The sequence below is a fragment of the Trypanosoma cruzi genome, genomic scaffold (genome assembly GCF_000209065.1).
Source record: "Trypanosoma cruzi strain CL Brener 1047053516579 genomic scaffold, whole genome shotgun sequence".
Taxonomy (NCBI): Eukaryota; Euglenozoa; class Kinetoplastea; order Trypanosomatida; family Trypanosomatidae; genus Trypanosoma; species Trypanosoma cruzi.
The window spans coordinates 188,042-213,581 of NW_001849570.1; the positions used below are offsets into that span (position 1 = coordinate 188,042).

Consider the following 25,540-nt stretch of genomic DNA (forward strand, 5'->3'; position numbering starts at 1 on the left):
TGAATGTTTCTTGTGTTGGTGCAGCCAATAATTCGGTTTGTGTTGTTCCTGCCTTTCGCTGGTAAAGTGCTGCAATAGATGTTTGTTTTTCTTTTCGTTGCTGCGGCACCTGATTCCTCACCGTTTATTGCGGTGGAAATGAAAATATGTGAGTGGACTCCCACACACCAGAATGCACCTTCGCTCCTATTTATTGGTGCATGGAAGGGCATGTGTGTTTGGTGGTGTCTCGTCCATATATTTTGTGGGTGTACATTCCCCAGCAGGCTGAGGGCGGGATGACGCTCCGTCGCGGTGCACTTCCCTCGCATGCCGCCCACTGTGATTCATCATGCATCGCCCCCTCACACATTCCGTAGTGCCACACCGCTGATATTATTGCGGCCGCTGTGATTCCGCGTACTTCACGCATTCGATTGTGCCACAATACATCCGCTCGTGTGGCCGCCGCATCCAAACAGCGGTGCCCAACACCGTGAGCGGCAATCCACATCCCTGCATGTCCCAACGCAGTGGTGTCTGACTGTCAGCCAGGCGTCAGAAAACAAGAGAGTATTGTGCTGGCAGTACAACACACGGAGCTGCAGTGAATGGCTCGGGCGGCGACGCATCTATTTGTCGCAAAGCAGTGAAAAGAAGTCGGGCAAAATAATGCCGGCTGCACTCACGACACCACATCCACAACCAAAGCATGCGACGTGATGTGTGTTTCACTGGTGCTGTGAAATGCCTGCAGACGACGTCACTAGTGGAGGCATGCCACCCATGATCAGCGGACAGACAATAATCGGCATGGGAGGCCACAAAAGGCAGCAACAACGCCAGCAGCAGGAGCAGCTCTCTCTCTCTCTCTCTCTCTGTTGCCTCCGAGAAGTAAATATTCCACCAGCCACAGCTGACTGTGCCATCGTGACACTCCATGCACGTCGTGGCTGCGTCAACACATCCTGTTCCCTGCAGCGCCTCAAAAGATGCTTCACTCCGTCCACTAAGTGCGTCGGTGTGGGCCGTGCCTCGGCTGTTCGTGAGGACCACTACGATGTGAGTGTCACCGCGTCACAGCATGTTTGTTGTGGCGTTGTTGCATGGCACACGCACACACACACACACACGCAGCGCCTGCATCCCTCCCTTTTGTGTCCGCCCTCTGCCGGAGTGGCCACACACACGGGTGGCAGCAAAATCACTTCACCCTCGACGATCCAAAATCAACACCGACATCCCTCGCGACGCAAAGGTCTCAGTTGCCAGCACGGGCTTCCTGCCGCCCTGCCATCGACGCTGAAACACGGCACAGTGCACGCACTTATTTTCCTCGTGTGCAGTCAGCCGTTTGCTTCACACATTCTTCGATGGGCTGACGTCCACAAAAGGCCACTGTGATCGCACAAGCTCTTGCGATGAGCGTCTGTGTGCGCATGGATCCGCTGCTCACACGTGCTGGCAGGCAGCCTGCAGCCGGTGCCCTCGTGCCAGTTCATCGGCTCCAGCACGGAAAAGAGAAAATGGTCCATTCCCGATGCACTTATTCCCAGCAGCAGCACCAACACGCTGGTCGCCAGCCGTCATCCCTCAGCACATCCAGGAATGCCGAAAAGTGACGTGGAGCTGTCAGCCAGCAATGCCACAATCCCCGCACACATGTCGGCTCCACCAGAGAAGACACACAAGTCACAAACAACACCCTCCACATGTCATCCGAACATCATTCCGACACACCGCAACACGCCAAACAGAAGTATTCGTCACTCCAATGCACCTCCCCACACAATCACATATTCCATGCACCACGCACGGCAGCAGCTCACACGCCGTCAAACAAATGTTCCTCGGATCAGTGTTGTCCACATGCTGCGGTGGGAAGTAAACAAAAAAGACGGGCTGCCAAACCCCAAAAGAGTGCCACGACTGGTCGCAGGCCAACGGAACGCAGCCACTCAAACGAATTCAGTCCTCATGCCCTCAACCTCCCACCTTCCCCCACAAAAGCTGCAAAAGATTGAAAACAAACGCACCGTCCAATAAATTCTTTGTGCAACACCAAAAGAAGCCGCAGTGCCTTATGCTGTCCTCAAAGTCCGTTGATGACGCCTGGATGCGGATGGTCACCCATCGGTCCTCACAAACGACGCCGTACATTCGCGACGCATCCTGCGCTCTGAGAAAAGCGTCCCTCACCATCACCAGAGACGCCCACGCACCGTCGGAGGAGACCAAATCGTCAAGGAACGAAGGATACGTCAGGCTGACAGCAAGACATCCGCTGACAAATCACATCGCGGACATCATCAACAGCAACACCAGCAGCAATGCAGTTCACAGAGTAAAGTGGATCAACAGACGCATGGCGTATGTCAAAGAAAAAAACTTGGTAGCGTGACACGGATAAGAAATACTTCCAGTCCATCAAAAGAAAAAGAAGAAAAAATGAAATAGAAAATCATACATCCGCAGTCAAAGCAAACCACTAATCAAAAAAAAAAAAAAAGTACTGGGTGTACCCAACCACAACACAAGTAAAACAATAAATTTAAAAAGCAAACGAAGCGTGGGACGATCAGCGCACACACTCTCATTGCTCCCGTAAAGCAAAACACACACACAGGGAGAGAGAGAGAGAGAGGTCGCCCACTCAATGCAATGGAAACAAAACAGAAACAGTTACGGTGCTCCGCCCATGCAGCCAGGCAGGACGGCAGCGGTGCGTGTGGTGCAAAAGAGAGCACCAACGGGCCTGCATAGGTGTGCATTCATATATACAATGGGCACATTATGTGTGTGCCTCGTGGGGTGAGGTGAGGGCGAGAGTCCATGCAACGGGACACACACAGAGAGTGAGAGAAGGACGAGTGTGTGTGCGGGCGGTGCACGGCTCTCTCTCCCTCACTCTCACGCGGCCACCACCGCAGCAGCAGCCGCACACGCAACAACAAGAAAAAGAGGAGAGGTGGTGTGGGGTATCGCGGTGCTGCCGTCACTGTTTTGTGTATTCGTCGTATCAGTTGTGTTGGCGGTTACTGTCGTTGCTTTTGTATCTTCCCCAGTCCCTTCTGAGCCTTCGTCTTGGTGGCCTTGTGATGTAGCGGCAGTGTCAGGCGGCGGAACATTTTTTTTATCTTCACTCATGGTGTCTTCGCCATCCTGTTCGCGGGAATCAACACCTTCTTCTGGAGGTGATGGAGGATTTCCTTCCACAATTCCAGCAGGCAGTGTTTGCTCCCTGTTAACTGTTTTGAGTGGACTCTCTACTGCAGATGTATTTTCGTCAGTCTCCTTCTTTTTTTCTATCTTCGTTTGCGTAGGATTGGCATTTGATTCCTGACTGCCGGAATGAGGAATGTCCCCAGCAGATACAATTGACTGACGTGTTTGCTGCTCGTTGCCTCTTGAATTCTTTTCCCCGGAATTTGGGTATGATGTAACTGTTACTTCTTGATCACCCTGCTTTCCTATTGGTTTTTCTTCTTCATCTTCCGTCCCTTTATCATCATCATCATCATCTTCTTCATCTTTCCTTGTGGTTGTGGAAGGTACTGTCTCTACAACACCTGGCACTGCGCCTTTTAAGTCTTGCGTGCCTTCTGGGGACTTTTCAGGTGCTTCTGATTCCGGCAGATGTTCAGCACTCCCAAGACCCGCCGTTTCTTCCTCGTTCATTTCGGCACCGCCTCCACCGGCACCGCACCACAGCACGCAGAGGGCACACACCAGCAGCACACGGCCAGTCATCATCGCCATCACTCCTGTCAATTGCGTGCAGCCTTCAGCACAAACTAACTCCCCGTCAACGGAGAGCAAAAGCAAATGAGAGACAAGTCACACATCCACCGCACGCACAGTCACAAATGACAATGCACGCACCATGAGGCAGTTGGAATCAGTACAATTGCAGAACTCACACACAGCCCTGCAAACCAGAAGTTCTAAAAATGCAGTAAAAAAGAACAACGACAGAGTTGAGAGTCCGGCATGACTCCCAAAAAGTAATAAAAAATCGATCAGGCACGACTTTTATTTTATGTGCCAAGCAGCAAAATGTAAACGACCACTGGTTTGTGTATACGTAATGCATGGACTGAATAAAGCAAAAAAAAGATCGTACTGTTCCGTGAGCCCACACAACTCCCCTCACACTTCATTGCGGCATCCGGCCTGTTCCCCCAATCCTCCTTTCGTGCAGTCCGTGGGACGCACAGCAATGAGGCCGGCACCGCGTGTGGGCAACAGAAGGAAACAAAAGAGGGAGAAACACGTCACTCATGACAAAGTACAGCAAACGACCATTGGCAGAAAAACACAGGGATGCTGATTATTCCAATAGGACAAAAGCAGCAAAAATAAAATAAAAGAAAATAATAAAACTTAAATTATTGACAAAACTCAGTGGTTAATGCTGGCAAGCTGCACAGTTATTGTTCCACGAAAACCGCAATTCCACCCTCCCTCACGCCTCAGCAGAGTGCCACAGTGCCCCACAGTCCCAGAAGCAGAAGCAACAACACCCGAGACACACACCCATGCACGGTGATGTCACGAATTTCAGCCATGGCCAACAAGTTCGTGAAATGCCCGTGCTCACAAAAACCGTTGCGCACAAGTGATGCTGCGTTGTGCTCCGATGGGATCTCTGGTTTCCCAGACGTTGTGCGCAAATAATCCTGTGCGGCATCACCGCCACCCGACAAGTTATCACTCGTTCAACATTTGCTAGGGCTGTGCTGTGTTCCGGCGTGGCTGTTGCACCATCCAAGGGCATTAGATCACTGTTGCTGAGTGAATCGGGGTCGCTGTCCGTGCCCACGGCGGTGCGGGCATACGTGTCCTATTCATGGTCAACGTCTTGTTAGTCGCTGGCAACTGTCTTGGCGGTGGACGGCTTGTCGTCTCTCGCTGAGCATGCGTCTGGATCCGCTGCGCTGTCACTTGACTCCCGGACGGCCGCGCTCCCTGTGAGGCCTCACCGCACAGCTGCCGGCAGCCTTGCATGCTCCTGCCGAGCGGAGTGTCCTGCCACTGAGCATGGCCTCAGACAGTTTTCAGTTCCCCGCCTGGCAGCAGCATCCCGAACGCCCACACGAGTTCCTGCCGCCACAGACTCCCTCTCGGCGATGGAGTCGCTCCGCCTTGGCCCGCTGGCGGCGCACGACGACGTCACCGAAAAGATTTGCACCGTGCCGCTTTCACTGGCGGATCGAGGTCGCACTGTTGGCTCCGTATTTTCCCAATGGCACTTCGGAATCCCACGCAACGTGACAGCGGACGCTGGTGCCGTCATGGCTCGATCCCTCCCGCAGGACTGCGTCAATGCCTGGCACGTGGGCTTCCTTAGCGCCGTCGGGGGGTTATAATGGAAGGATGTCCATGAGGAAAAGGAAGCCGCACACACCGCATGACAGGCGGTTGACGGTGTGGCGAGGACTCTATTCCTGGTGTCAACCCGGAAATCGTGCCCCGAGTGGCGGCACCGCGCACAGGTGCGATGCGACTCCTGCCCGCTCTTCGACAGGCCCGCACGCGCCCTGCATATCACAAGTAACTCCCTGCGTCGGTGGCGCCGTCCTTTCTTTACTGAGGAGACGGGCCCGCCACCGCCTCCGCCGGAACCTCTTCCAGACGTGAACACCGCAAATCCTTGCCGACCAGCGAGCGGCGGATTGACGTCGTCCTGCCCAATCTGCGGCAGAGTGCGCTCGTCCGTCCACAATATGAGGGCACATTCTCGACGTGCTCGGCCTGGCGTTCCGATAGTTGGAGAGGGCCTCAACTTTGCATGCCGCAGTGGCGCCACCGTCTTCTTAACAGGCGTCTTGCGCGCAGGTTGCCACCGAAGTCGCCAAGCATACTGGCAGACAGGACACGCAGGAAGCACAAGCGCGGGCATTCGAGATTGACCAGGCCCTTCCGCCACCGTCCCATCACAGACGCCACGTGCTGCTGATCCCCGACGGGACACGGGACACTCCGCTTCATCCACTGTGGTAATGCCCCGTCGTTGAGAATTTGGACTGCGACTGTTTGGGACCGCCTCAGCCGCACGACGGCCGTTTGCGAAGGAATACTTACCACTTTATTGCTGACGGCCCTTGCGCTACTCATTGCTGTCACAAAATAAATTAAAGAGGAAAAAATGCATCTTTTCGCAATAAATATTGGCTGCACTTCCCATGGACCAACAATCCACATGGTGTGCGGGGATCTCCTTTTTTTCATTGTTACTTTGCTTTTGTGTTGCTGTGTGCGAGCTGCACCTTCTCTTGTGTGTTTGCGTACCCTTCGTGAGGGGTGCCGACACGACGGACCGCTCTCGCCGTATGTGCATGCGGTGGAGCCTTGTGTGCCGCTCCTGTTTGCTTCTCCCTCTTCCATCTGTGTGTTGGTGTTGCGGCAGGGCTGTGTGTGTGTGTGTGCCTGCTGCCGTGGATTGGAGTGTGTGTCGTGCGTGGTGTGCGGCGTACGGTGCATGCCTGGCTGCTGCCCTCTCCTCATGTGGTGTGCCCTCTGTGTGTGTGTCTGCCGCACCTCTCGTCTCCCCTGTTGCTCTCCATGTCCCTCACTGTGCAGATCAGCTCCACACCACTGAACGACCACACTCACGATGACGACGTGCCGTCTGCTGTGCGCCCTGTTGGTGCTCGCCCTGTGCTGCTGCCCGTCCGTGGGCGCGACAGCGGTTGTCGTGGAAGGAGGTGACAGCAGTACGGACTCCGATACAAAAAAGGGTGTAGGTGGGGCAAACGGTAAGCAAAATGGAAAAAGTGGGAGCCCAGCCCTGACGACCAAAGAGTCAGCGGATGAAAATGAGAACGGTACGCAAGTCATAGAAGGCAGGCCCACCGATGTGATCTCCAACAGTGATGGTGCGTCCGGTGAGCCAGGGAAAACAAGCGCTGTGGATCAATCCCCCAAAAAAACAAAATTGGAGGTTCCTGTGGAAAAAACGACGACCACGACGACAACCACAACGACCACAACTACAACAATGGCACCAACTACTACAACAACAACCACTGCGCCGGAGGCACCAAGTACTACGACTACAGAGGCGCCAACCACGACAACCACCTTCGCACCGTCACGTCTTAGCGAAATGGACGGCAGCCTCAGCAGCTCTGCGTGGGTGTGTGCCCCGCTGCTGCTCGCCGTATCCGCGCTGGCGTACACCGCTCTGGGCTGAAGAGGTGTATGCGGGCTGTGCGTGCCAGCACTCAACCGCGGGGATTTGTGTGCGTCTACTGTGGTCCGATGTAAATAAATAATAGAAAATAATGATTGTGTTTTGCTTCATTTGCTTCCGCTGCCCTGCTGTGTGCTCCGCGTTGTTCCGCACATCCGTCACGTTGAGCGCATCCCAGACACTCGTATGCTCAACACGCATACAACTGTTTGCGAGGACGCATGTTTGTGTGGATGGGTGCATGCACACTGGAGCCATACTGTGCAGCCATTTGTTTTTTTTTTTACATTTTTAATTTATTGCTTTTGTTGTGCTTTTTTATCTGTGTTTACTGATTCCAACTGCCCCATTTTGTGTGCAAGCTACTTCCATTTGTCACTGTGTGGTGACTGTGCGTCTTTTTGTGACTTCTTTTTTTTTTGCTTTCACTCTGCGTTGACGGGGCGTTAGTTTGTGCTGAAGGCTGCACGCAAGTGACAGGAGTGATGGCGATGATGATGAGTGGCCGTGTGCTGCTGGTGTGTGCCCTCTGCGTGCTGTGGTGTGGTGCTGCCGTTTTGGTGTCGGCGGCCGGTGATGTTGTCGATGGCGATGGAAGAGATGTTGATAGTGAATCTTTGCTGGAAAGCGCAGAAAGTGGAATGTCATTACCAAGCAGCCCTGAATCACGTATAAAGTTAAAAGCAGTTTCAAATCCACCGCCGAAAGACGTGGAAGAAGCACATACACCCGCAAAAGAATCTTCGGGAGAAGAAGATGAAGCAGAAGATGAAGTAACAGTAAAAAGTGAAGAAAGACAACAACAAGAAGACGAAAATGCACTAAAAGTGAATGAAAGGAAGACACCCGAACTTTTAGTAAAACAAAATGAGACGCCACAATCTCGAGAAGGAGAAAGAAGCCTAACAGCAACACCAATAAAAGGATCACCGACAACACCAGGACCACAAGCACCGACGCTACAAGTACAAGCACCACCACCACCACCACCAGCAGCAGCAGCTTCCGCTGACGGTGAAGCCGATGGTGGTCCCGTTGGGGTTGAAGGTCCCATTTCCGGGCCACCCTCAGGTGGTGCTTCTTCATCTCCCATTTCCATCGATGGAGACGCTTCAGGGAATAATGGCGGTGCACTATCCACTCAGGACACGACATCTTTAAAAAACGATGAGCAGTCAGGGCCAACAACATCTTCAGGGAACGCACCACTCAACAGGGAGACACCGGAGAGGTCAACACCCGATGCACAACGGCACTCCTCTGATACACAAGAAAATGAAACGAGTCGACTTCCTGATGGGGATGCAAATTACAGCGCCGTGGGGCAGAGTGCCGTGGGGACAAAAGGCTCTTCCGGCGTATCGACTACCGCCAGCAACGCACCAACAACACCTCAACCACAACTGCCAGCACCACCAGTACCACCAAAAGCGACAGTAACGGGAGCGCCGGCAGAAAAACCAACTGCAGAACGATTACCACCACCGGCAGATTCAACACCAGGAGAAGGCCTAGCAACAACAACTACAGCTCAAACGAATGGTACGGCGACACCTGGCGACAGCGACAGCAGCACCGCGGCCTCCCACACCACCTCCCCTCTTTTGCTTCTTCTTGTTGCGTGTGCGGCTGCTGCTGCGGTGGTGGCCGCGTGAGAGTGAGTGAGAGAGAGCCGTGCACCGCCCGCACACACACTCGTCCCTCTCTCTCTCACTCCCTGTGTGTGTGTCCCCTTGCATGGACTCTCGCCCTCACCTCATCCCACGAAGCACACACATAATGTGCCCATTGTATATATTGCATGCACACCCATGCAGGCCCGTTGGTGCTCTCTTTTGCACCACACGCACCGCTGCCGTCCTGCCTGGCTGCATGGACGGAGCACCGTAACTGTTTTTGTTTTTGTTTCCATTGCATTGAGTGGGCGACCTCTCTCTCTCTCTCCCTGTGTGTGTGTGTTTTGCTTTACGGGAGCAATGAGAGTGTGTGCGCTGGTCGTCCCACGCTTCGGCTTTTTGTTTTTTATTGTTTTTCATTGTTTTGTGGTTGAGTGCACTCATTCGGCGGACTGTGTGTGTGTGTGTGTGTGTGTGATGATATGAGTAATTTGCGTGTGTGCTATCAGTATCTCTCTGCCGTTGCTTTCTTTGGACTCTCTTGTGCGGCACAGCTGCTCTGCATGCATAGGCGCTGACAAACACACAAGCACATGCACATAAACATGCCATGTCGCACACGCCGTGGAGCTGAGTGAACGCTGAGAACGCACGCACGCACAATATTCTGACGGCGGCGGCCCTTCCTAAGAGGGTTGTATTGAGCTCGCGATTTGTCTTGTTGACGTGCTGCTGGTGTGTGGTCGATTGGGTGGCATCGAGTGTGCCTGGGACAAGTGTGGATTAATTTTTTTCCAGCAGCTGCAAGTGCTGACGTGTCTCTCCCGCTGTGGATTTGCCGATATTCTTTGGCTGTGCGGGGTGATGTGCGCTGGCGGAGGAGCGGCATCCAGCAGGGACTAAAGTAAAACGAATCGCGGCAGCACGTGGGTGCTGCGAAGGGCGTCTGTGTCTTTTGCGTTCCGCTGGTTGATGTGTGTGTTGGTGTTACTCGGTGTGTGCAAACGCGTGGTAGAAGCGCCCGCCGTGACTCCTGCTGCTGCTGGTGGCAGTCGCTGTGTGCTCCCGGTGCACTGTTCATCTCCTGTTCCGTGTGTCTGTGTGCGTGAGTTGTTGTTGTTGGGAGTGACTGCGGCGGGGATGATGGTGCCACCCACTGTGGGTGGGTGACGGTACTCATAGTTCCATTTCTTTGTATTTTTTTATTTTTTTTCACTCTCTTATGAAGAAAGCAAACAAGCGCTAATTGCTACTGTAAAATTCGAAGGCACTGAAACGACCAACAACAGCACACACACCGCACACACTCATATTAATATGCTCTCACGTGCTGCTGCAGTGAAGGCACCCCGCACACACAACCGTCGCCGCGTGACCGGATCCAGCGGAAGGAGGAGGGAAGGAAGAGAGAGTGAGCCACAGAGGCCCAACATGTCCCGGCGTGTGTTTACCTCTGCGGTGCTGCTCCTCCTCTTTGTGATGGTGTGCTGCGATACTGGAGTTGCGCGTGCAAAGAGGGTGGGTGATCCAAAGCCTATGGTTATTTTTGTATGGTGGGAAACGAAGGTGTCTTCTGGCGCATTGAAGGGGCAACAGCTATGGAGAAAATGGTTTCAAATTCTTTATTGGCCGTTTTCTTGTTGAAATACTATGGCTTGATTGTGGGTATTGCCAAGGCCAATTAGGGAGTCCCTTCTAGTGCCAGTGTTGGCATTTGGGCAAAGTACTTGAGTTTTACACGGGAGGAGTGGGAGAAAGGAATCGCAGCGGAGAGCGTGACAGACTGGAGGACGGTCATTGCCGTGGAACGAAGAGAAGAGGCGGTTCACGCGTCTCAATTGAACGGTCCCAAGGCGTTGACGAAAGACGGCAATATTTTTCTGCCTGTGGAACGCCTTCCTGCGAAAAATGCCAGCGCGATTTTGGAAACTCCACACATTTGGGAGCTTGTGCCTTTTTAAAGGTAAGGTTGTTGGTCTCCAACGATGTGGTAAGGCGCATCACGTGGGGTGCTGGGAGCCCTTCCAAGGCTGTTGTTGACGGTCAGCTACGAGCGAAGTCATGGAATGGGTTCTGGGGTATTGGCGGCAGGGGCGTGGTGGCGAATGGCACCGCGATTGTGTTTCCCCTTGTGACTGTGAAGGGGGACAACACAAAAGTTTGCGCCATCATCCATTCGAAGGGCTGTGGCGGGAATTGGGGGTTCCCTGCGGAGGGTTTTGCTGATGGGATTGCGCTGATCCCGATATTTTCGAGTGGGAGGGAAAACTCCTCATGGTCGCCACGCATGGAGGCCATGACGGGAAAGTGGATGAGTCCGGTGAAATGGGGGAGGAATGGATGTAATTCGGCGGAGCACATTCGAATGTCTTGAGTGAGGCCTTGAAGAGTGCTACGACTGGTGGTCGACTCGACATTGTGACGGCATCCATCGAGGGGAGGAGTGTAATGCTGTTTGCCTTTCCCAGGCAGAATAATATTCGGAGAGCCACGAGCGTGTTGCGTCTTTATATGACTGATATGAATCGATTTTACCCCATTGGACCGTTATGTGCTGATGGTGTTTTCAAAAACGCAGATACTCTGCAGTACATGGGTGGTGAACTGTTTGCCCTGTACGAGTGGAATGCAGGACAAGGGCGTGTTGTGCTCGCACACCTCACTGAGCAGCTGGATGAAATAAGGACTGCGCTGAAGAATTGGGATGCAGTCGACAAGAACGTCGCAACGCCTTGCACTTCCACCAGCAAAGAGGGAACCGCATCCGACGGTGCCTGCAGCACTCCTATGCCCGCGGATGGACTGGTCGGATATTTTTCCAACGAGGGTGAGAGGGATTGCTGGGTGAGGGAATATCTCGCGGCGAGTGCCACGGTGGTTGGGACGGCAACGAAGGTTGAGGGCGGTGCGACGTTTGAGGGGCCTGGAGTGTGGGCAGAGTGGCCTGTGGGTAATCGGTGGCGAGATCAACGATTCCACATTGTGAAGAAGGAGTTCACTCTTTTGGTGACGGTGACGATTGGGTCGGCTCCTGCGGGCAGCGGCAGCGCCCTTATGGTCGCTGTGGGTGGCGCTGGGAGTGTGAGGATGGTGGGACTGTCAGTCACGGCGGACAATAAGCGGTAGGCGACGTTTGACGGTGAGGCGGGAGAAGTGCAGCACGGGAACTGGGGGCTGGAGAGAACGTACCGGGTGGCATTTGGGCTCCACAACGGCATGGGCACCGTGTGCGTGGATGGGAAAACTTTGGGGAGCTCAGCAACGACAGTTACACGTGGGGCGCAGTTGCTCGACGTCTCATGCTTCTACGTTGGAGGTGACGGTTGCAGTGGCTCAGGCTGCAGTCAGGTGACGCTGACGCATTTCTGTCTGTGCAACCGCCCACTGACCAGGCAGGAACTACAGATGCCCCTTTTGCGTGGCAAGCAGACTGAAGCGGGTTGCAAGGAGGGAAAAGCGACACTGCGCCCCGGGAATTTTGCGGCCAAACTGCCACAGGATCCGGGCATTGACGCGGCTGCGGGGGAAGCGGTGCCAGTGCCCGCCAAAAGGGGGAATTTGGCGCGGGAAACAGCATCACTGATGTCAATGGCTCTACTGTTTTATTGTTCCCAAAATGAATTGGTGACGGTGCCGTCCATGGGTGTGTGCCTTGGGCATTTTCTGCCTTTACTTCAAGGAGTGTGTGGAGAATTGGCATTTTTATGAGCCGTAGAATGCGGTTGTGCGATTTCTAATGGACAGTACATGCCGCCTTTTCCGCGCGTTTTCTCTTCTTTTCTTTTTTAATGATTCGTTGTTATTGTCTGCTGCTGCGGGTGCATGGATGGGATACTCAGCAGCCCTTCTTTTTCTTTTTCCGTCCGATGGTTAATCGCCGTACATTTCATGAGTGAAGTGTTTCTTACTTTTATTTGTTGTTTGTGGCCCACACCGTCGCCAGCCTTACTGCTGTGCGTGCCGTGGACTGCACAAAAGGAGGATTGGAGGAACAGGCCGGATGACTCACGAAATGTGAGGGGTGTTTTGTGTGCTGGTGGAACAGTACGATCTGTTTTATTTTTGATTTTATTGTTTTTACTTGTGCAGGCAATATGTATAGACAAAAACACGGTCGTTTTGTGCCACATGGCACATGAAATGAAAGTCGTGCATCATCATTTTTTTATTTTCTGCTTTTTGGGAGCCCTTCCGGACTCTCAACTATGTTGTTGTGCTTTTTTACTGCATTTTTAACTTTTGGTTTGCAGGGCGGTGTGCAAGTTGTGCAATTTTACTGATTCCATCTGCCTCATGGTGTTGCTGGGATGCTGTTGTTGTCACTGTTTGGTGGCGTAGCAGCCGTGTCTCTCCCCTTTCCCTTTCACTCTGCGTTGACGGGGAGTTAGTTTGTGTTGAAGACTACACGCAAGTGACAGGAGTGATGGCGATGATGATGACTGGCCGTGTGCTGCTGGTGTGTGCCCTCTGCGTGCTGTGGTGCGGTGCCGGCGGTAGATGTGACGAGGAGGGGATAGCAGCTCCTGTGAGTGATGGTGGACCTCCGCCGGAATCAAAAGAACTTGGAACGCCTCGACAAGAAACCCAAGATTTAAAAGTTGGATCACCAGATGTTAATGGAAAAGTGCCACCCACATCTTCCACACATATAGAGAAAGCTGAAGATGAAGGTATTGATGATGAAGATGGAGAAGAAAAGGATAAAAAAGACGAAAATGAAAAAAATAAGGTACAACCCCAGACACACAAGGGTAAAAAAAATGAGGGGGTACCGCCACCCGCACCACCATCGGGTGGACCTGCACCATCATCAACAGCAGGTGAAGGGGGCCCAACAGCAGAAAAAGAAAGCTCACAGAAAGTAACCAAAGCAAAAAAAGAAAACACACCGTCAGAATTCGAGACGGACTCAGAAGCACCGGAAGCACCTTCAGGGGATGCTACACAAGGGCAGCACAGTCATGACACAGACACAGAGGATTCGACGAAGAATGCAGCAACCGGCAGTCTAGCAGAAACAACAACAACCTCATCTACCTCTACAAGTGGCAGCGGTGATCATGTCCAGAATAAGGCAGATGAGGATGATGCTCAAAGCTCTGAAGGACAACACGACAGTATTGAAAATGGCAATACCAACGTTGTTCCAACACTCAGTGAGACAGCACCTCAAACAGCAGGAAAAGCTACCACCGCTGCTCAAACAAATCATACGGCGACGCCTGGCGACAGTGACAGCAGCACCGCGGTCTCCCACACCACCTCCCCTCTTTTGCTTCTCCTTGTTGTTGCGTGTGCGGCTGCTGCTGCGGTGGTGGCCGCGTGAGAGTGAGGGAGAGAGAGCCGTGCACCGCCCGCACACACACTCGTCCTTCACCCACTCACTGTGTGTGTGTGTCCCCTTGCATGGACTCTCGCCCTCACCTCATCCCACGAAGCACACACATAATGTGCCCATTGTATATATGAATGCACACCCATGCAGGCCCGTTGGTGCTCTCTTTTGCACCACACGCACCGCTGCCTTCCTGCCTGGCTGCATGGGCGGAGCACCGTAACTGTTTCTGTTTTGTTTCCATTGCATTGAGTGGGCGACCTCTCTCTCTCTCTCCCTGTGTGTGTGTTTTGCTTTACGGGAGCAATGAGAGTGTGTGCGCTGGTCGTCCCACGCTTCGGCTTGTTGTTTTATTGCTTTTACTTGTGTTGAGGTTGAGTGCACCCATTACTCCTTCATTTTTTTTTTTTTTGATCGGTGGCTTGCTTTGACTGTGGACGCCTAATTACTCTTTTTTGTATTCTTATATTGTTTCTTTCTTGTTGAGAGAGTGTCATTCTCTTGTATCCTTGTGATGCCACCAAGATGTTTTCGTTGACATACGCCATGCGTCCGTTGATCGATGTTACTCTGCTGCTTGTGGCGCTGCTGCTGTTATTGATGATTTCTGCGATGTGATTTGTCGGCGGATGTCTTGCTGTCAGCCTGACGTATCCTTCGTTTCTTGACGATTTGTTGCGTACCGACGGTGCGTGGGCGTCTCTGGTGATAGTGAGGGACGCGTGTCTCAGAGCGCAAGATGCGTCGCGGGTGTGCGGCGTCGTTTGTGAGAACCGATGGGTGACCATCCGCATCCAGGAGTCATCAACGGACTGTGAGGACAGCATAAGGCACTGCGGCTTCTTTTGGTGTTGCGCAAAGAATTCATTGGACGGTGCGTTTGTTTTCAATCTTTTGCAGCTTTTGTGGGGAAGGTGGGAGGTTGAGGGCATGAGGACTGAATTCATTTGAGTGGCTGCGTTCCGTCGAGTTGCGGCCAGTTGTGGCACTCTTTTGGGGTTTGTCCGCTCGTCTCTTTTGTTTACTTCCCACCGCAGCCCGTGGATAACACTGATGCGAAGAACATTTGTTTGGCCGCGTGTGAGCTGCTGCCGTGCGTGGTGCATGGACTATGTGATTGTGTGGGGAGGTGCATTGGAGTGACGAATACTTCTGTTTGGCGTGTCGCGGTGTGTCGGAATGATGTTCGGATGACATGTGGAGGGTGTTGTTTGTGATTTGTGCGTCTTCTCTGGTGGAGCCGACATGTGTGCGGGGATTGTGGCATTGCTGGCTGACAGCTCCACGTCACTTTTCGGCATTCCTGGATGTGCTGAGGGATGACGGCTGGCGACCAGCGTGTTGGTGCTGCTGGTGGGAATAAGTGCATCGGGAATAGGCTGTTTTCTCTTTTCCGTGCTGGAGCCGATGAACTGGCACGAGGGCACCGGCTGCAGGCTGCCTGCCAGCACGTGTGAGCAGCGGATCCATGCACACACCGACGCTTATCGCAAGAGCGTGTGCGATCACAGTGGCCTTTTGTGGCGTGCTTTTGTGGACGTCAGTCCATCGAAGAATGTGTGAAGCAAACGGCTGACTGCACACGAGGAAAATAAGTGCGTGCACTGTGCCGTGTTTCAGCGTCGATGGCAGAGCGACAGGAAGCCCGTGCTGGCAACTGAGACCTTTGCGTCGCGAGGGATGTCGGTGTTGATTTTGGATCGTCGAGGGTGAAGTGATTTTGCTGCCACCCGTGTGTGTGGCCACTCCGGCAGAGGGCGGACACAAAAGGGAGGGATGCAGGCGCTGCGTGTGTGTGTGCGTGTGCCATGCAACAACGCCACAACAAACATGCTGCGACGCGGTGACCCTCACATCGTTGTGGTCCTCACGAACAGCCCAGGCACGGCCCACACCGATGCACTTAGTGGACGGAGTGAGGCATCTTTTGAGGCGCTGCAGGGAACAGGATGTGTTGACGCAGCCACGACGTGCATGGAGTGTCACGATGGCACAGTCAGCTGTGGCTGGTGGAATATTTACTTCTCGGAGGCAACAGAGAGAGAGAGAGAGAGCTGCTCCTGCTGCTGGCGTTGTTGCTGCCTTTTGTGGCCTCCCATGCCGATTATTGTCTGTCCGCTGATCATGGGTGGCATGCCTCCACTAGTGACGTCGTCTGCAGGCATTTCACAGCACCAGTGAAACACACATCACGTCGCATGCTTTGGCTGTGGATGTGGTGCCGTGAATGCAGCCGGCATTATTTTGCCCGACTCCTTTTCACTGCTTTGCGACGAATAGATGCGTCCCCGCCCGAGTCATTCACTGCAGCTCCGTGTGTTGTACTGCCAGCACAAGACTCTTTTGTTGTCTGACGCCTGGCTGACAGTCAAACACCACTGCGTTGGGACATGCAGGGATGTGGACTGCCGCTCACGGTGTTGGGCACCGCTGTTTGGATGCGGCGGCCACACGAGCGGATGTATTGTGGCACAATCAAATGCGTGAAATATGCGGAATCACAGCGGCTGCAGTAATATCAGCGGTGTGGCACCACGGAATATGTGAGGGGGTGATGCATGCCGAATCACAGTGGGCGGCATGCGAGGGAAGTGCACCGCGACGGAGCGTCATCCCGCCCTCAGCCTGCTGGGGAATGTACACCCACAAAATATATGGACGAGACACCACCAAACACACATGCCCTTCCATGCACCAATAAATAGGAGCGAAGGTGCATTCTGGTGTGTGGGAGTCCACTCACATATTTTCATTTCCACCGCAATAAACGGTGAGGAATCAGGTGCCACAGCAACGAAAGGAAAAACAAACATCTACTGCAACACTTTACCAGCGAAGGGCAGGAACAACACAAACCGAATTATTGGCTGCACCAACACAAGAAACATTTACAAGAGGAAAAGAAATAATTGTGCACCCTGCAGAAATCCCAACACACGACCCAGGCATGAAGGTTTGCCCTCCGCAAAAACACAACAAAACGCATGCAGACATCTGCCAACATCCAAACAGAAACACAAATAAATGGTTGCTTGATTTATTCCATTCCTTGCGCTTATTTTTGCGTGTGCGGCTGCTGCTGCGATGGTTCCCGGGCCTGCATAAAGTGGTGTGCGCCGAATATGAATGAGGGCCGAGGGCAACTGAACTTTTCTTCTGATGAATATTGGCTGCACTTCCCGTGGGCCAACAATCCGCGTGGTGTGCGGGGATCTCTCCTTTTTAATTGTTACTTTGCTTTTGTGTTGCTGTGTGCGCTGCACCTCCTCTTGTGTGTGTGCGTACCCTCCGTGAGGGGTGCCGACACGACGGACCGCTCTCGCCGTATGTGCATGCGGTGGAGCCTTGTGTGCCGCTCCTGTTTGCTTCTCCATCTTCCATCTGTGTGTTGGTGTTGCGGCAGGGCTGTGTGTGCGTGTGCCTGCTGCCGTGGATTGGAGTGTGTGTCGTGCGTGGTGTGCGGCGTACGGTGCATGCCTGGCTGCTGCCCTCTCCTCATGTGGTGTGCCCTCTGTGTGTGTGTCTGCCGCACCTCTCGTCTCCCCTGTTGCTCTCCATGTCCCTCACTGTGCAGATCAGCTCCACACCACTGAACGACCACACTCACGATGATGACGTGCCGTCTGCTGTGCGCCCTGTTGGTGCTTGTCCTGTGCTGCTGCCCGTCCGTGTTTGCAGAAGAGAGTGAAGGTGTAAAAGATAGATCTGAAGAAGATTCCATTCCAACAATTTCTATGCCAGACGAACCAGGTCAGGAAACGGATCCGCCAAGTAGAACTCCTCCACCAGAGAATAAAGAAGAAGGGAGAGGGACGGAACAGTCACATACAAAGGGTACAATAACCGAAACGCCACAGTCACAAAATACTTCCAATAGTACAAAGGATGAAGATGGTGGGAAGTCTAATGAACGGACAGAACATACGAATGCCGTTACGGCAAATGAACAAAAGAAGGCCGCCGCACCAACTACGACCACGACGACTACTACAACAACGACGACGACCACAAAGGCGCCAACCACGACGACCACCCACGCGCCGTCACATCTTCGCGAAATCGACGGCAGCCTCAGCAGCTCTGCGTGGGTGTGTGCCCCGCTGCTGCTCGCCGTATCCGCGCTGGCGTACACCGCTGTGGGCTGAAGAATTGTATGCGGGCTGTGCGTGCCAGCACTCAACCACGGGGATTTGTGCGCGTTCACTGTGGTCCGATGTAACTAAATAAGAGAAAATAATGATTGTGATTTGCTTCACTTGCTTCCGCTGCCCTGCTGTGTGCTCCGTGTTGTTGCTCCCTGTATCCGTCACGTTGAACGCATCCCGGACACACTCATATGCATGGCACGCATACAACTGTTTGCGTAGATGCATGTTTGTGCTGGTGCATGCGCACTGGGGCCATTCGGGTGAAATTTTTTTTCTGTGTGTTTTTAATTCTTACTTTTTTTCTTGCTGCTGATTTTTTGCTTTGGGTTTTTTTTAATTGCTTTTTGTGTTTTTCTTGTTGTTAAATTATTACTGGGCGTTGTGCGTTTTCTGGCTTTTATTGGTTTAATGTTTCTCATGAAATGCGTGCTGCTGGTGTTTTTTACTGTGCCGTGTCTTTTCTTTTTGCCTTCACTCTGCGTTGACGTGGCGTTGGTTTGTGCTGAAGGCTACACGCAAGTGACAGGAGTGATGGCGATGATGATGACTGGCCGTGTGCTGCTGGTGTGTGCCCTCTGCGTGCTGTGGAGCGGTATTGATGGAGTTGCTGAGACCGAGGAACCTGGAATTGATGTGGCGCCCGGTGTGGATGAGTATTTGGTTGTGGAGTGGCGCGCTCAGCTGCGGAGGGAATGCGCGGAGGAGGTCAGCAGGAGGACGGGAGGCCGTGCGAATGTATCCGCCGTTGAGGAATGCCTGCGTGAGGGAATGGAGAGTTTGCATGCCGTTGTGGATGGCCGTCGTCGTTGGAGGCCTCAGCGGTATGCTCTGGTCGCTAAGGATCCTGAAGATGGCCCTCCCGAAGTTATTTCCGTTGGAGCTCCTCCACCACTCCCGGGCCAGAAAACGCAAGGCTCTTTACAGGAATTATCATTGGGGGATCCAGAGAAATTGTCAGAAGGAGGTGCAGGAGGAGGAACCGGATTGGGATCAGAACAAATGCAGCCTGAAGAATTGGCCGTCACCAAACAGAACGAGTCAGAGGTTGAAGGCGAATTAATTCGCGATGAAAACAACAGTGAGCTCGAGAAAAAAGTATTAGTTGATTCAGATCTAACGAAATCCCAGACGATGAATGTGCCGGAGATTCAGCCGGAAGCGGTTGGTTTATTGCTTCCTTCACGTGATGGTCGAGCTGCTGGCATTCCGGGAGGAGATTCCTCTGAGTTGTCCTCTGAAGTTTCTCGATTGTCTGAAGCCAGCGGAACAGGAGGAGACGACCAACAAAAAAATACACCTGGCAAAGAAAAACAAGCAGCAGCAGAAACACAACCAGTGCCAGTGGCACACTCTAAACCGTCAGGAAGTGCAGGAACTGTGCCAGGAGAAGGAGGACGGTTAGAGGATCTACTGCCACAAGCACCAGTTAAGGAAACCGCTCCAGCAGCTCCATCACCGAGGGAATCATTTCACACCGCATCGTCACCAGCAAAGGAGGGCACAGAAAGCACGCAGCCAGCCGACGTTCTTCTGAAACAGGGCAACATACCAACAACAGATGCCACACAAAATGCGACAACCGAGGGTCAGGAGGAAACAACTTCATCATCTTCTGCGGCGGATGACGATAATGCTGTCACCAATGACGCTGACGAGGGCAATGAAGAGAATTCGGGCGATGATTCCGCATCTCGTGCCGCAGTGCCAGACGAAAAACAACAACGTGAACGAGAGGATGGCAACGAGAAGGAAAGAGCACCAGCAGCAACGCCACAAGTAAAAAATGAAGACCTCGGCTCTGCAGATGTCGTTTCAGTGCAACAGGAACAGAAAACCCAAAGCGGCCTGGAGTCAGGGAATGAGTCAAGAAAAGAAGACAGTGTTCTCACCACAAACAAACAACAGGATGGAACATCTGACAGCCATGCCGAATCAACTCCAACATCACGCTCATCAGCAAAAAGTGTTGGCGCCAGTAATGGCCCTGACAAGGCTACTGAAGAGGAGATTTCCAATACAAATACAGCACGTGTTGATGCAGTACCAGAAGCAGCACAAGATGATGGAAATAAAGATGACAATAAAAAAGAAACACCAGTCGAATCCACAGCTATTGCAAATGATACGACTCCAACTAGCGACAGTGACGGCAGCACCGCGGTCTCCCACACCACCTCCCCTCTTTTGCTTCTTCTTCTTGTTGTTGTTGCGTGTGCGGCTGCTGCTGCGGTGGTGGCCGCGTGAGAGTGAGGGAGAGAGAGCCGTGCACCGCCCGCACACACACTCTTCCTTCACTCTCTCTGTGTGTGTGTCCCCTTGCATGGACTCTCGCCCTCACCTCATCCCACGAAGCACACACATAATGTGCCCATTGTATATATGCATGCACACCCATGCATGCCCGTTGGTGCTCTCTTTTGCACCACACGCACCGCTGCCGTCCTGCCTGGCTGCATGGGCGGAGCACCGTAACTGTTTTTGTTTTGTTTTTATTGCATTGAGTGGGCGACCTCTCTCTCTCTCTCTCTCCCTGTGTGTGTGTTTTGCTTTACGGGAGCAATGAGAGTGTGTGCGCTGGTCGTCCCACTCTTTTTTTTGTTGTTTTACTTTTGTTGTGGTTGAGTGCACCCATTAGCCTTGTTTTTAGATTGGTGGTTTGCTTTGACTGCGGACACGTGACCTTTTTGTTTTTTTCTTTTCTTTATTTTGATAGACTGGGAGTATTTCTTATTCTTGTCAAGCCATGAAGTGTTTTCTTTTACGTACCGCATGTGTCAGTTGATCCACGTCACCCCACGGTCCGCAGTGCTGCTGGTGCTTCTGGTTGTGATGATGTTTGTGATGTGTTGTGCCGGCGGGTGCTTTGCTGCCAGCCTGACGTACTCCTGCTCCTCTGACAAAGCGGTGCGTGCGGACAGGGCGAAGTCGATCCCGGCTGTGGTGAGGGACGTGCCTTTTGGATCTGAGGGTGCGTCGCAGACATGCAGCGTCATTGGGAGGAATGGATGGGCGCCCACCCGCATCGATGTGTCGACAAGGGACCTGGATGATACCAGGAAGTATTGCAGCTCAGGGCTGTATTGTACAATGAATTCATTGGTGGCAATTGCGAGTGTGAAGGTGACGTTTTTCTATGCTGAGAAAAGGGAAATATTTGTTTCGTTATACTTTGCAGCCACTGTTCGTTAATGGCCTGCGGGCTGTCCGTAGCGATGTGGCCAGTTTTTCCGTCTTGGACGATGCTGTCGTGCGAGAGGGTGTGTTCCCAAATAGTCGGATGCTCAGTTGTCGAGGACGGCGGCATTCCCACAGCGTGTGCGGCAGGGCCTCCCGTGGATTATCGGGGGCTCAGCGGCTGGTGGGAGTTGCAGCGGAGGAGTGGCTGAAGGGCTACGGCTGTCATTGGAGCTTGCAGAGGTGCGTTGTCCGTCTTTTGCTCGTTGATACGCTTGACATTTTTGGTAGTGACCTGCGCGTGAGGCATTTGTTGGGAAGACCGTGGAGCTGTCGCAGAATCCACATGTGAGGCCTTCTGCAACGATTGGAGTGCCAGGGTTAGTGCGTCGGGCATGTGCCTTCATATTGTGGATGGACGAGAAGACGCTGCTGCAGCTTGGGCAGGGCGACGTTGATCCGCTGCTCGTCATTCTACGAGGAGGTGCCGTGGACACGCCAGGTGGAGGTTCCGGAGGAGGTCGGGGCGGTCCTGCCTCTTCAGTGTGAGTGGGGCAGCACCACCGACATAAAGGGTTGCTTGTAATCTGCAGGGCGCGTGCCGGTCTGCCGAAGAGTGGGCAGGAGGACGTCAATCAGCCGCTTGCTGGTCGGCAAGGAGTGGCGGTGCTCACGTCGGGAAGAGGTTACGGCGGAGGCAGAGCACAGACGCGGCCCCAACAGCACCGCAGCACAGCCGATCCCAGAGGGCAGGAACGTGGTGCCGCCATGCCTTGGAGCATCACAGGCCTGGGCTCGAGAGGGCACCAAGCTGTTTCGCACGGACCTCTGACAGCATGGAGAAGCCACGGTGGAGGGCATGATTGCGGTCCTCCCGTTTGTGGAGCATTTCAGCTCGGGGCAGGCTGCCGCTGCAACACACTCGGCCTGCTCCATTCCGTCCGTCCAGTTTCCTGTGGGACTGTCATGGCTGCCGCTCGCACGGTGCCTCGGTGCATCTCAAACCATGTGGTCACAGTGGCCAGAGACGTTCCACACGCCGAGGTGGAAGCATCACAGTCAGCTTCACGCAGCACAATGGCGACATGATTCCGTCGTGGCAGCATGCCTGCCTGTCGCGGGATGCCGTCCTCCGTCCCTGCAGTGTGGGATGGCAGATGGTGGTCCGAGTCCATGTAAACGGGTGGACGTTTAGTGGGAGACACGCAGTACGCGTTGCGCAGTCACGTCGGGAAACGATACGCTGCAGCCGCTGATCCACATTGCCTGTGCCGGGTCGTCGGAAAGCTCAGCTTCCATGCCGCTTGGGGTGGCGGCGAGGTCCTCTCCTGCCGTCGTTGATGGTGAGCAACCGTCCCGCAGCTCATGGTGTGAATTCAGGTCGCAAATAACCGCTGCGGGGCCTAAGCGACGAATGTTGCTCGCAAAGTGAGCAGCGTGAGCCATTGCCGTGGGAAGGCTGCAGAGGTTCACCACGTACATGCTGGAGCAGGCCGGTGGGCACACGCGGAAGGCGGTGGTCTCCACGCAGTTGGTACCACGAGCGACAAGCGCTCGCAGGGCAATGTGTGGCGCACCAAGAGGGCCACGCCACCGGCACGACCACTGCAGGCCTGGCGGAAGTCACCGCAGCCAATGAACCTCGTCGCTGGAGCACTCTGGTGCCTGCACTCCTGCAGAAGAACCATGCCGGGATGGTGCTGCGCCAGTCGAGCAGCAAGGGCAATCCTGAGGGGCAAAGGCCCTGAAGTGCTGAGCTGCCAGATAACTACGAGGCCATCCTCATCGAGCTGCGGCTCTTGCGGACACCACCGCAGCGGATGATGCCGACGGAGTGACCGCAATGAAACGACTGTGCGGTTCTGTCAGTCGGACTGCAAGAAAACCGCCTCGCCGCTCCACAACCGACACAGCGCGGGACCTTCTCGAGGGGTGACGCCGTCGTGGTCCCCATCACGCTCGCTGAAATGCCCTGCTGCAATCACTCACACAGAGAGACAACAAATAGTGTGTGGATGTGTGCCGAGAACACACAGCGACTGCCATCGCCAGAGGAGTCCATCGTGGCGCCGTCCGTCACGCGTCAGCACACACCGAGCAACGCCCACAACCGGAAGTGCAAAAACAACGAGGAGAGAGGAATGGTCCCAAGAGCAGTCAACACCTTCACACACGGCGGGCATCGTGCAGCCGTGTTGCCATTTCAGCACGGGACGCAAGCCCACGCCCCGCTGTCGCCAAGAGCATTCATGCACACCACTGTGCAAATACTTGCGCGTTTGTGCTGGAGGAGCAGAAAAGAAGTGTTCTGCTGCCGGTGCTGAGGCTGAGTGTGAGAATTATACTTTCAGCGGCTTTGGTGTGCACATGCGTAGCAGGAATGGTGAGCTGGGTGCTGTGTGCCATGTGGCCAATGCGGTGCACACATGTAGCAACTGTGCTGCCAGCTGTGCAACGAAAGAGGAAGGGGCCACCGTTGCCTTCACGATGAATGTGACGGCACATAAATACGCCGGCCCTTATGAATTGTGGTGGCGTCAATTTTCCTCTCGATGGAACCATCCATCCGCCTGCGCGGAGCAGCGATGCTGACCAGACGGGCATCTGTCAGTTGCCGCCACCCCGTGAAGGGAAGGATGACACAAAATCTGGTGGGACAACTGCGCCGCAAGTTGATGCTGAGCCGTCACGTCAACACGAGGATTGGCGACAGTCTGCGGCGGCTGACGGACCCAACACCGTCGATCCGAGTCCCGCATCCAACACGGCGACCAACACGTCCGAGACGAGGCCTGAGTTTGCCAGCAATCCGAACGAAGTGATGCTCCCGAATGCATCCAAGAAGAGGCCTTCCTTTGCCAACGGTCCGAGAATATTAGTGGCGCTGAATGCATCTGGGATCATGTCTGTCACTTATGGCGGCAGGGAACACGTTGCTGCGGATAACACGGACGAGGTGAGTGAGCGCAACGCCACTGGACACAAATCTATCGTTTTAGAAAATGGCGTTGCAGGCGGTGGATTTGTTGCTGAGGGTGATGCGGACGGATTGACTCAACGCAATGTCTCTGGACACGATAACAAACCCCAATTACGAGAATTCACCGCGCAGTATTCCGGGAGCGGTGTGAGTCCCGACGACTGCTTTGCCCTGCTCAACGACGCGAAATTGACACTGCGTGAGTTAACTGTTGACGGCACTGTGCGTGTGTGCGTGTATTGGGCGTTGCTGCTTCTTTTGGGATTGTGTGGAGTTGTGGCGGACTTCTGAGCCGAAGAGTGTGGAATTGCGACTCCTCACGGAGAAAATGTGCCGCGTTGCATGCGTGTTTTCTTTTATTATTTACATTTTGCTGTTTGTTTTGTTGTTTTCCTGGAATAATACGTATCCTTGCTGTTCCTTTATTCAATGGTCGGTTGCTGCACACTGTAATGTGTGACGTGTTTCTCCCTCTACTTGTTTTGTTTTTGTTGCCCACACGCGGTGCCGGCCTCATTGCTGTGCGTCCCACGGACTGCACGAAAGGAGGATTGGAGGAACAGGCCGGATGCCGCAATGAAGTGTGAAAAGCGTTGTGGACTGGTGGAACCGGACGATCTTTTTTGTTTAATTTCTCTTCTTGGTGAAGGCATTATGTATACAGACACACACGGTTGTCTTGTGCTGCTTAGCATAAGAAATAAGAGTGCTGCCCGATTGTTTTTTTTTTAATTTTTGGGAGTTTTGTTGGACTCCCATCATTTTCCTTTTTTTCTTGTTTTGTATTTTCTTTGACTTTGAAGTTTTGGTTTGGGGGTCGGTGTGCGAGTTCTGCGTTTGTGATGATTCCATTTGTCCTTTTTGGTGTGCGCTTCTTGTGGCTGCTGCCATTTATTACCATGCGGTGGCTGTGCGTGGTGTAGCTGCTGTCTCTCTCTACTTCCTTTCTCATGCTCCTGCAGATCGAATCCACGTTATTCAACAACGATAGTTTCGACGATGATGCACCGTGTGTTTTGTGTCGTGTTGGCGCTTACACTGCTGTGCTGCTGCTCGTGCGTGTTTGCCGTGGAGGAGGAGGAGGAGGATGAGGAGGTGCTACCGGTGAATGCA

At 53.5% G+C, this 25,540-nt stretch overlaps 8 protein-coding genes and 1 pseudogene across 8 annotated transcripts, besides 24 other annotated features; 8 read left to right on the forward strand and 1 right to left on the reverse strand.

The window, feature by feature from the left end:
- Positions 1-1,939: part of a sequence feature (areas not merged during assembly with more than two copies in the genome that could not be assigned to a particular haplotype) that runs on past the window's edge.
- Positions 838-859: a microsatellite.
- Positions 1,090-1,115: a microsatellite.
- Positions 1,940-2,504: a sequence feature (heterozygous, Esmeraldo-like haplotype).
- Positions 2,505-5,901: a sequence feature (areas not merged during assembly with more than two copies in the genome that could not be assigned to a particular haplotype).
- Positions 2,890-3,738, reverse strand: Tc00.1047053510013.230 (mucin-associated surface protein (MASP), putative; the record flags this gene model as incomplete). The annotated part of the gene is made up of 1 exon (XM_813435.1): positions 2,890-3,738. One exon carries the CDS (start codon positions 3,736-3,738, stop codon positions 2,890-2,892), a length of 849 nt encoding a protein of 282 aa, XP_818528.1.
- Positions 4,334-4,372: a sequence feature (AT_rich).
- Positions 5,902-8,820: a sequence feature (haploid, Esmeraldo-like haplotype).
- On the forward strand, positions 6,596-7,174 carry Tc00.1047053510013.240 (mucin TcMUCII, putative; the record flags this gene model as incomplete). Its single annotated transcript, XM_813436.1, has 1 exon — positions 6,596-7,174. The coding sequence occupies one exon, from the start codon at positions 6,596-6,598 to the stop codon at positions 7,172-7,174; it is 579 nt and encodes a 192-aa protein (XP_818529.1).
- Positions 6,937-7,005: a microsatellite.
- Tc00.1047053510013.260 (mucin-associated surface protein (MASP), putative) lies at positions 7,660-8,829 on the forward strand (the record flags this gene model as incomplete). Its single annotated transcript, XM_813437.1, has 1 exon — positions 7,660-8,829. One exon carries the CDS (start codon positions 7,660-7,662, stop codon positions 8,827-8,829), a length of 1,170 nt encoding a protein of 389 aa, XP_818530.1.
- Positions 7,921-7,991: a sequence feature (GA-rich).
- Positions 8,147-8,166: a microsatellite.
- Positions 8,539-8,601: a microsatellite.
- Positions 8,821-17,311: a sequence feature (areas not merged during assembly with more than two copies in the genome that could not be assigned to a particular haplotype).
- Positions 9,244-9,267: a microsatellite.
- Tc00.1047053510013.270 lies at positions 10,108-12,375 on the forward strand (annotated as a pseudogene).
- Positions 13,214-14,116, forward strand: Tc00.1047053510013.290 (mucin-associated surface protein (MASP), putative; the record flags this gene model as incomplete). The annotated part of the gene is made up of 1 exon (XM_813438.1): positions 13,214-14,116. One exon carries the CDS (start codon positions 13,214-13,216, stop codon positions 14,114-14,116), a length of 903 nt encoding a protein of 300 aa, XP_818531.1.
- Positions 17,312-18,237: a sequence feature (heterozygous, non-Esmeraldo-like haplotype).
- Positions 17,734-18,270, forward strand: Tc00.1047053510013.300 (mucin TcMUCII, putative; the record flags this gene model as incomplete). Its single annotated transcript, XM_813439.1, has 1 exon — positions 17,734-18,270. The coding sequence occupies one exon, from the start codon at positions 17,734-17,736 to the stop codon at positions 18,268-18,270; it is 537 nt and encodes a 178-aa protein (XP_818532.1).
- Positions 18,097-18,155: a microsatellite.
- Positions 18,238-19,593: a sequence feature (areas not merged during assembly with more than two copies in the genome that could not be assigned to a particular haplotype).
- Positions 18,540-18,636: a sequence feature (T-rich).
- On the forward strand, positions 18,805-20,517 carry Tc00.1047053510013.310 (mucin-associated surface protein (MASP), putative; the record flags this gene model as incomplete). Its single annotated transcript, XM_813440.1, has 1 exon — positions 18,805-20,517. One exon carries the CDS (start codon positions 18,805-18,807, stop codon positions 20,515-20,517), a length of 1,713 nt encoding a protein of 570 aa, XP_818533.1.
- Positions 19,594-20,173: a sequence feature (areas merged during assembly that could not be assigned to a particular haplotype. This can correspond to areas where the two haplotypes were merged or to regions with more than two copies in the genome that were merged during assembly.).
- Positions 20,174-21,074: a sequence feature (areas merged during assembly that could not be assigned to a particular haplotype. This can correspond to areas where the two haplotypes were merged or to regions with more than two copies in the genome that were merged during assembly.).
- Positions 21,043-21,462, forward strand: Tc00.1047053510013.320 (uncharacterized protein; the record flags this gene model as incomplete). The annotated part of the gene is made up of 1 exon (XM_813441.1): positions 21,043-21,462. One exon carries the CDS (start codon positions 21,043-21,045, stop codon positions 21,460-21,462), a length of 420 nt encoding a protein of 139 aa, XP_818534.1.
- Positions 21,075-23,026: a sequence feature (areas not merged during assembly with more than two copies in the genome that could not be assigned to a particular haplotype).
- Positions 23,027-23,061: a sequence feature (heterozygous, non-Esmeraldo-like haplotype).
- Positions 23,062-24,050: a sequence feature (areas merged during assembly that could not be assigned to a particular haplotype. This can correspond to areas where the two haplotypes were merged or to regions with more than two copies in the genome that were merged during assembly.).
- Positions 23,969-24,718, forward strand: Tc00.1047053510013.330 (uncharacterized protein; the record flags this gene model as incomplete). The annotated part of the gene is made up of 1 exon (XM_813442.1): positions 23,969-24,718. One exon carries the CDS (start codon positions 23,969-23,971, stop codon positions 24,716-24,718), a length of 750 nt encoding a protein of 249 aa, XP_818535.1.
- Positions 24,051-25,540: a sequence feature (heterozygous, non-Esmeraldo-like haplotype).
- Positions 25,498-25,523: a microsatellite.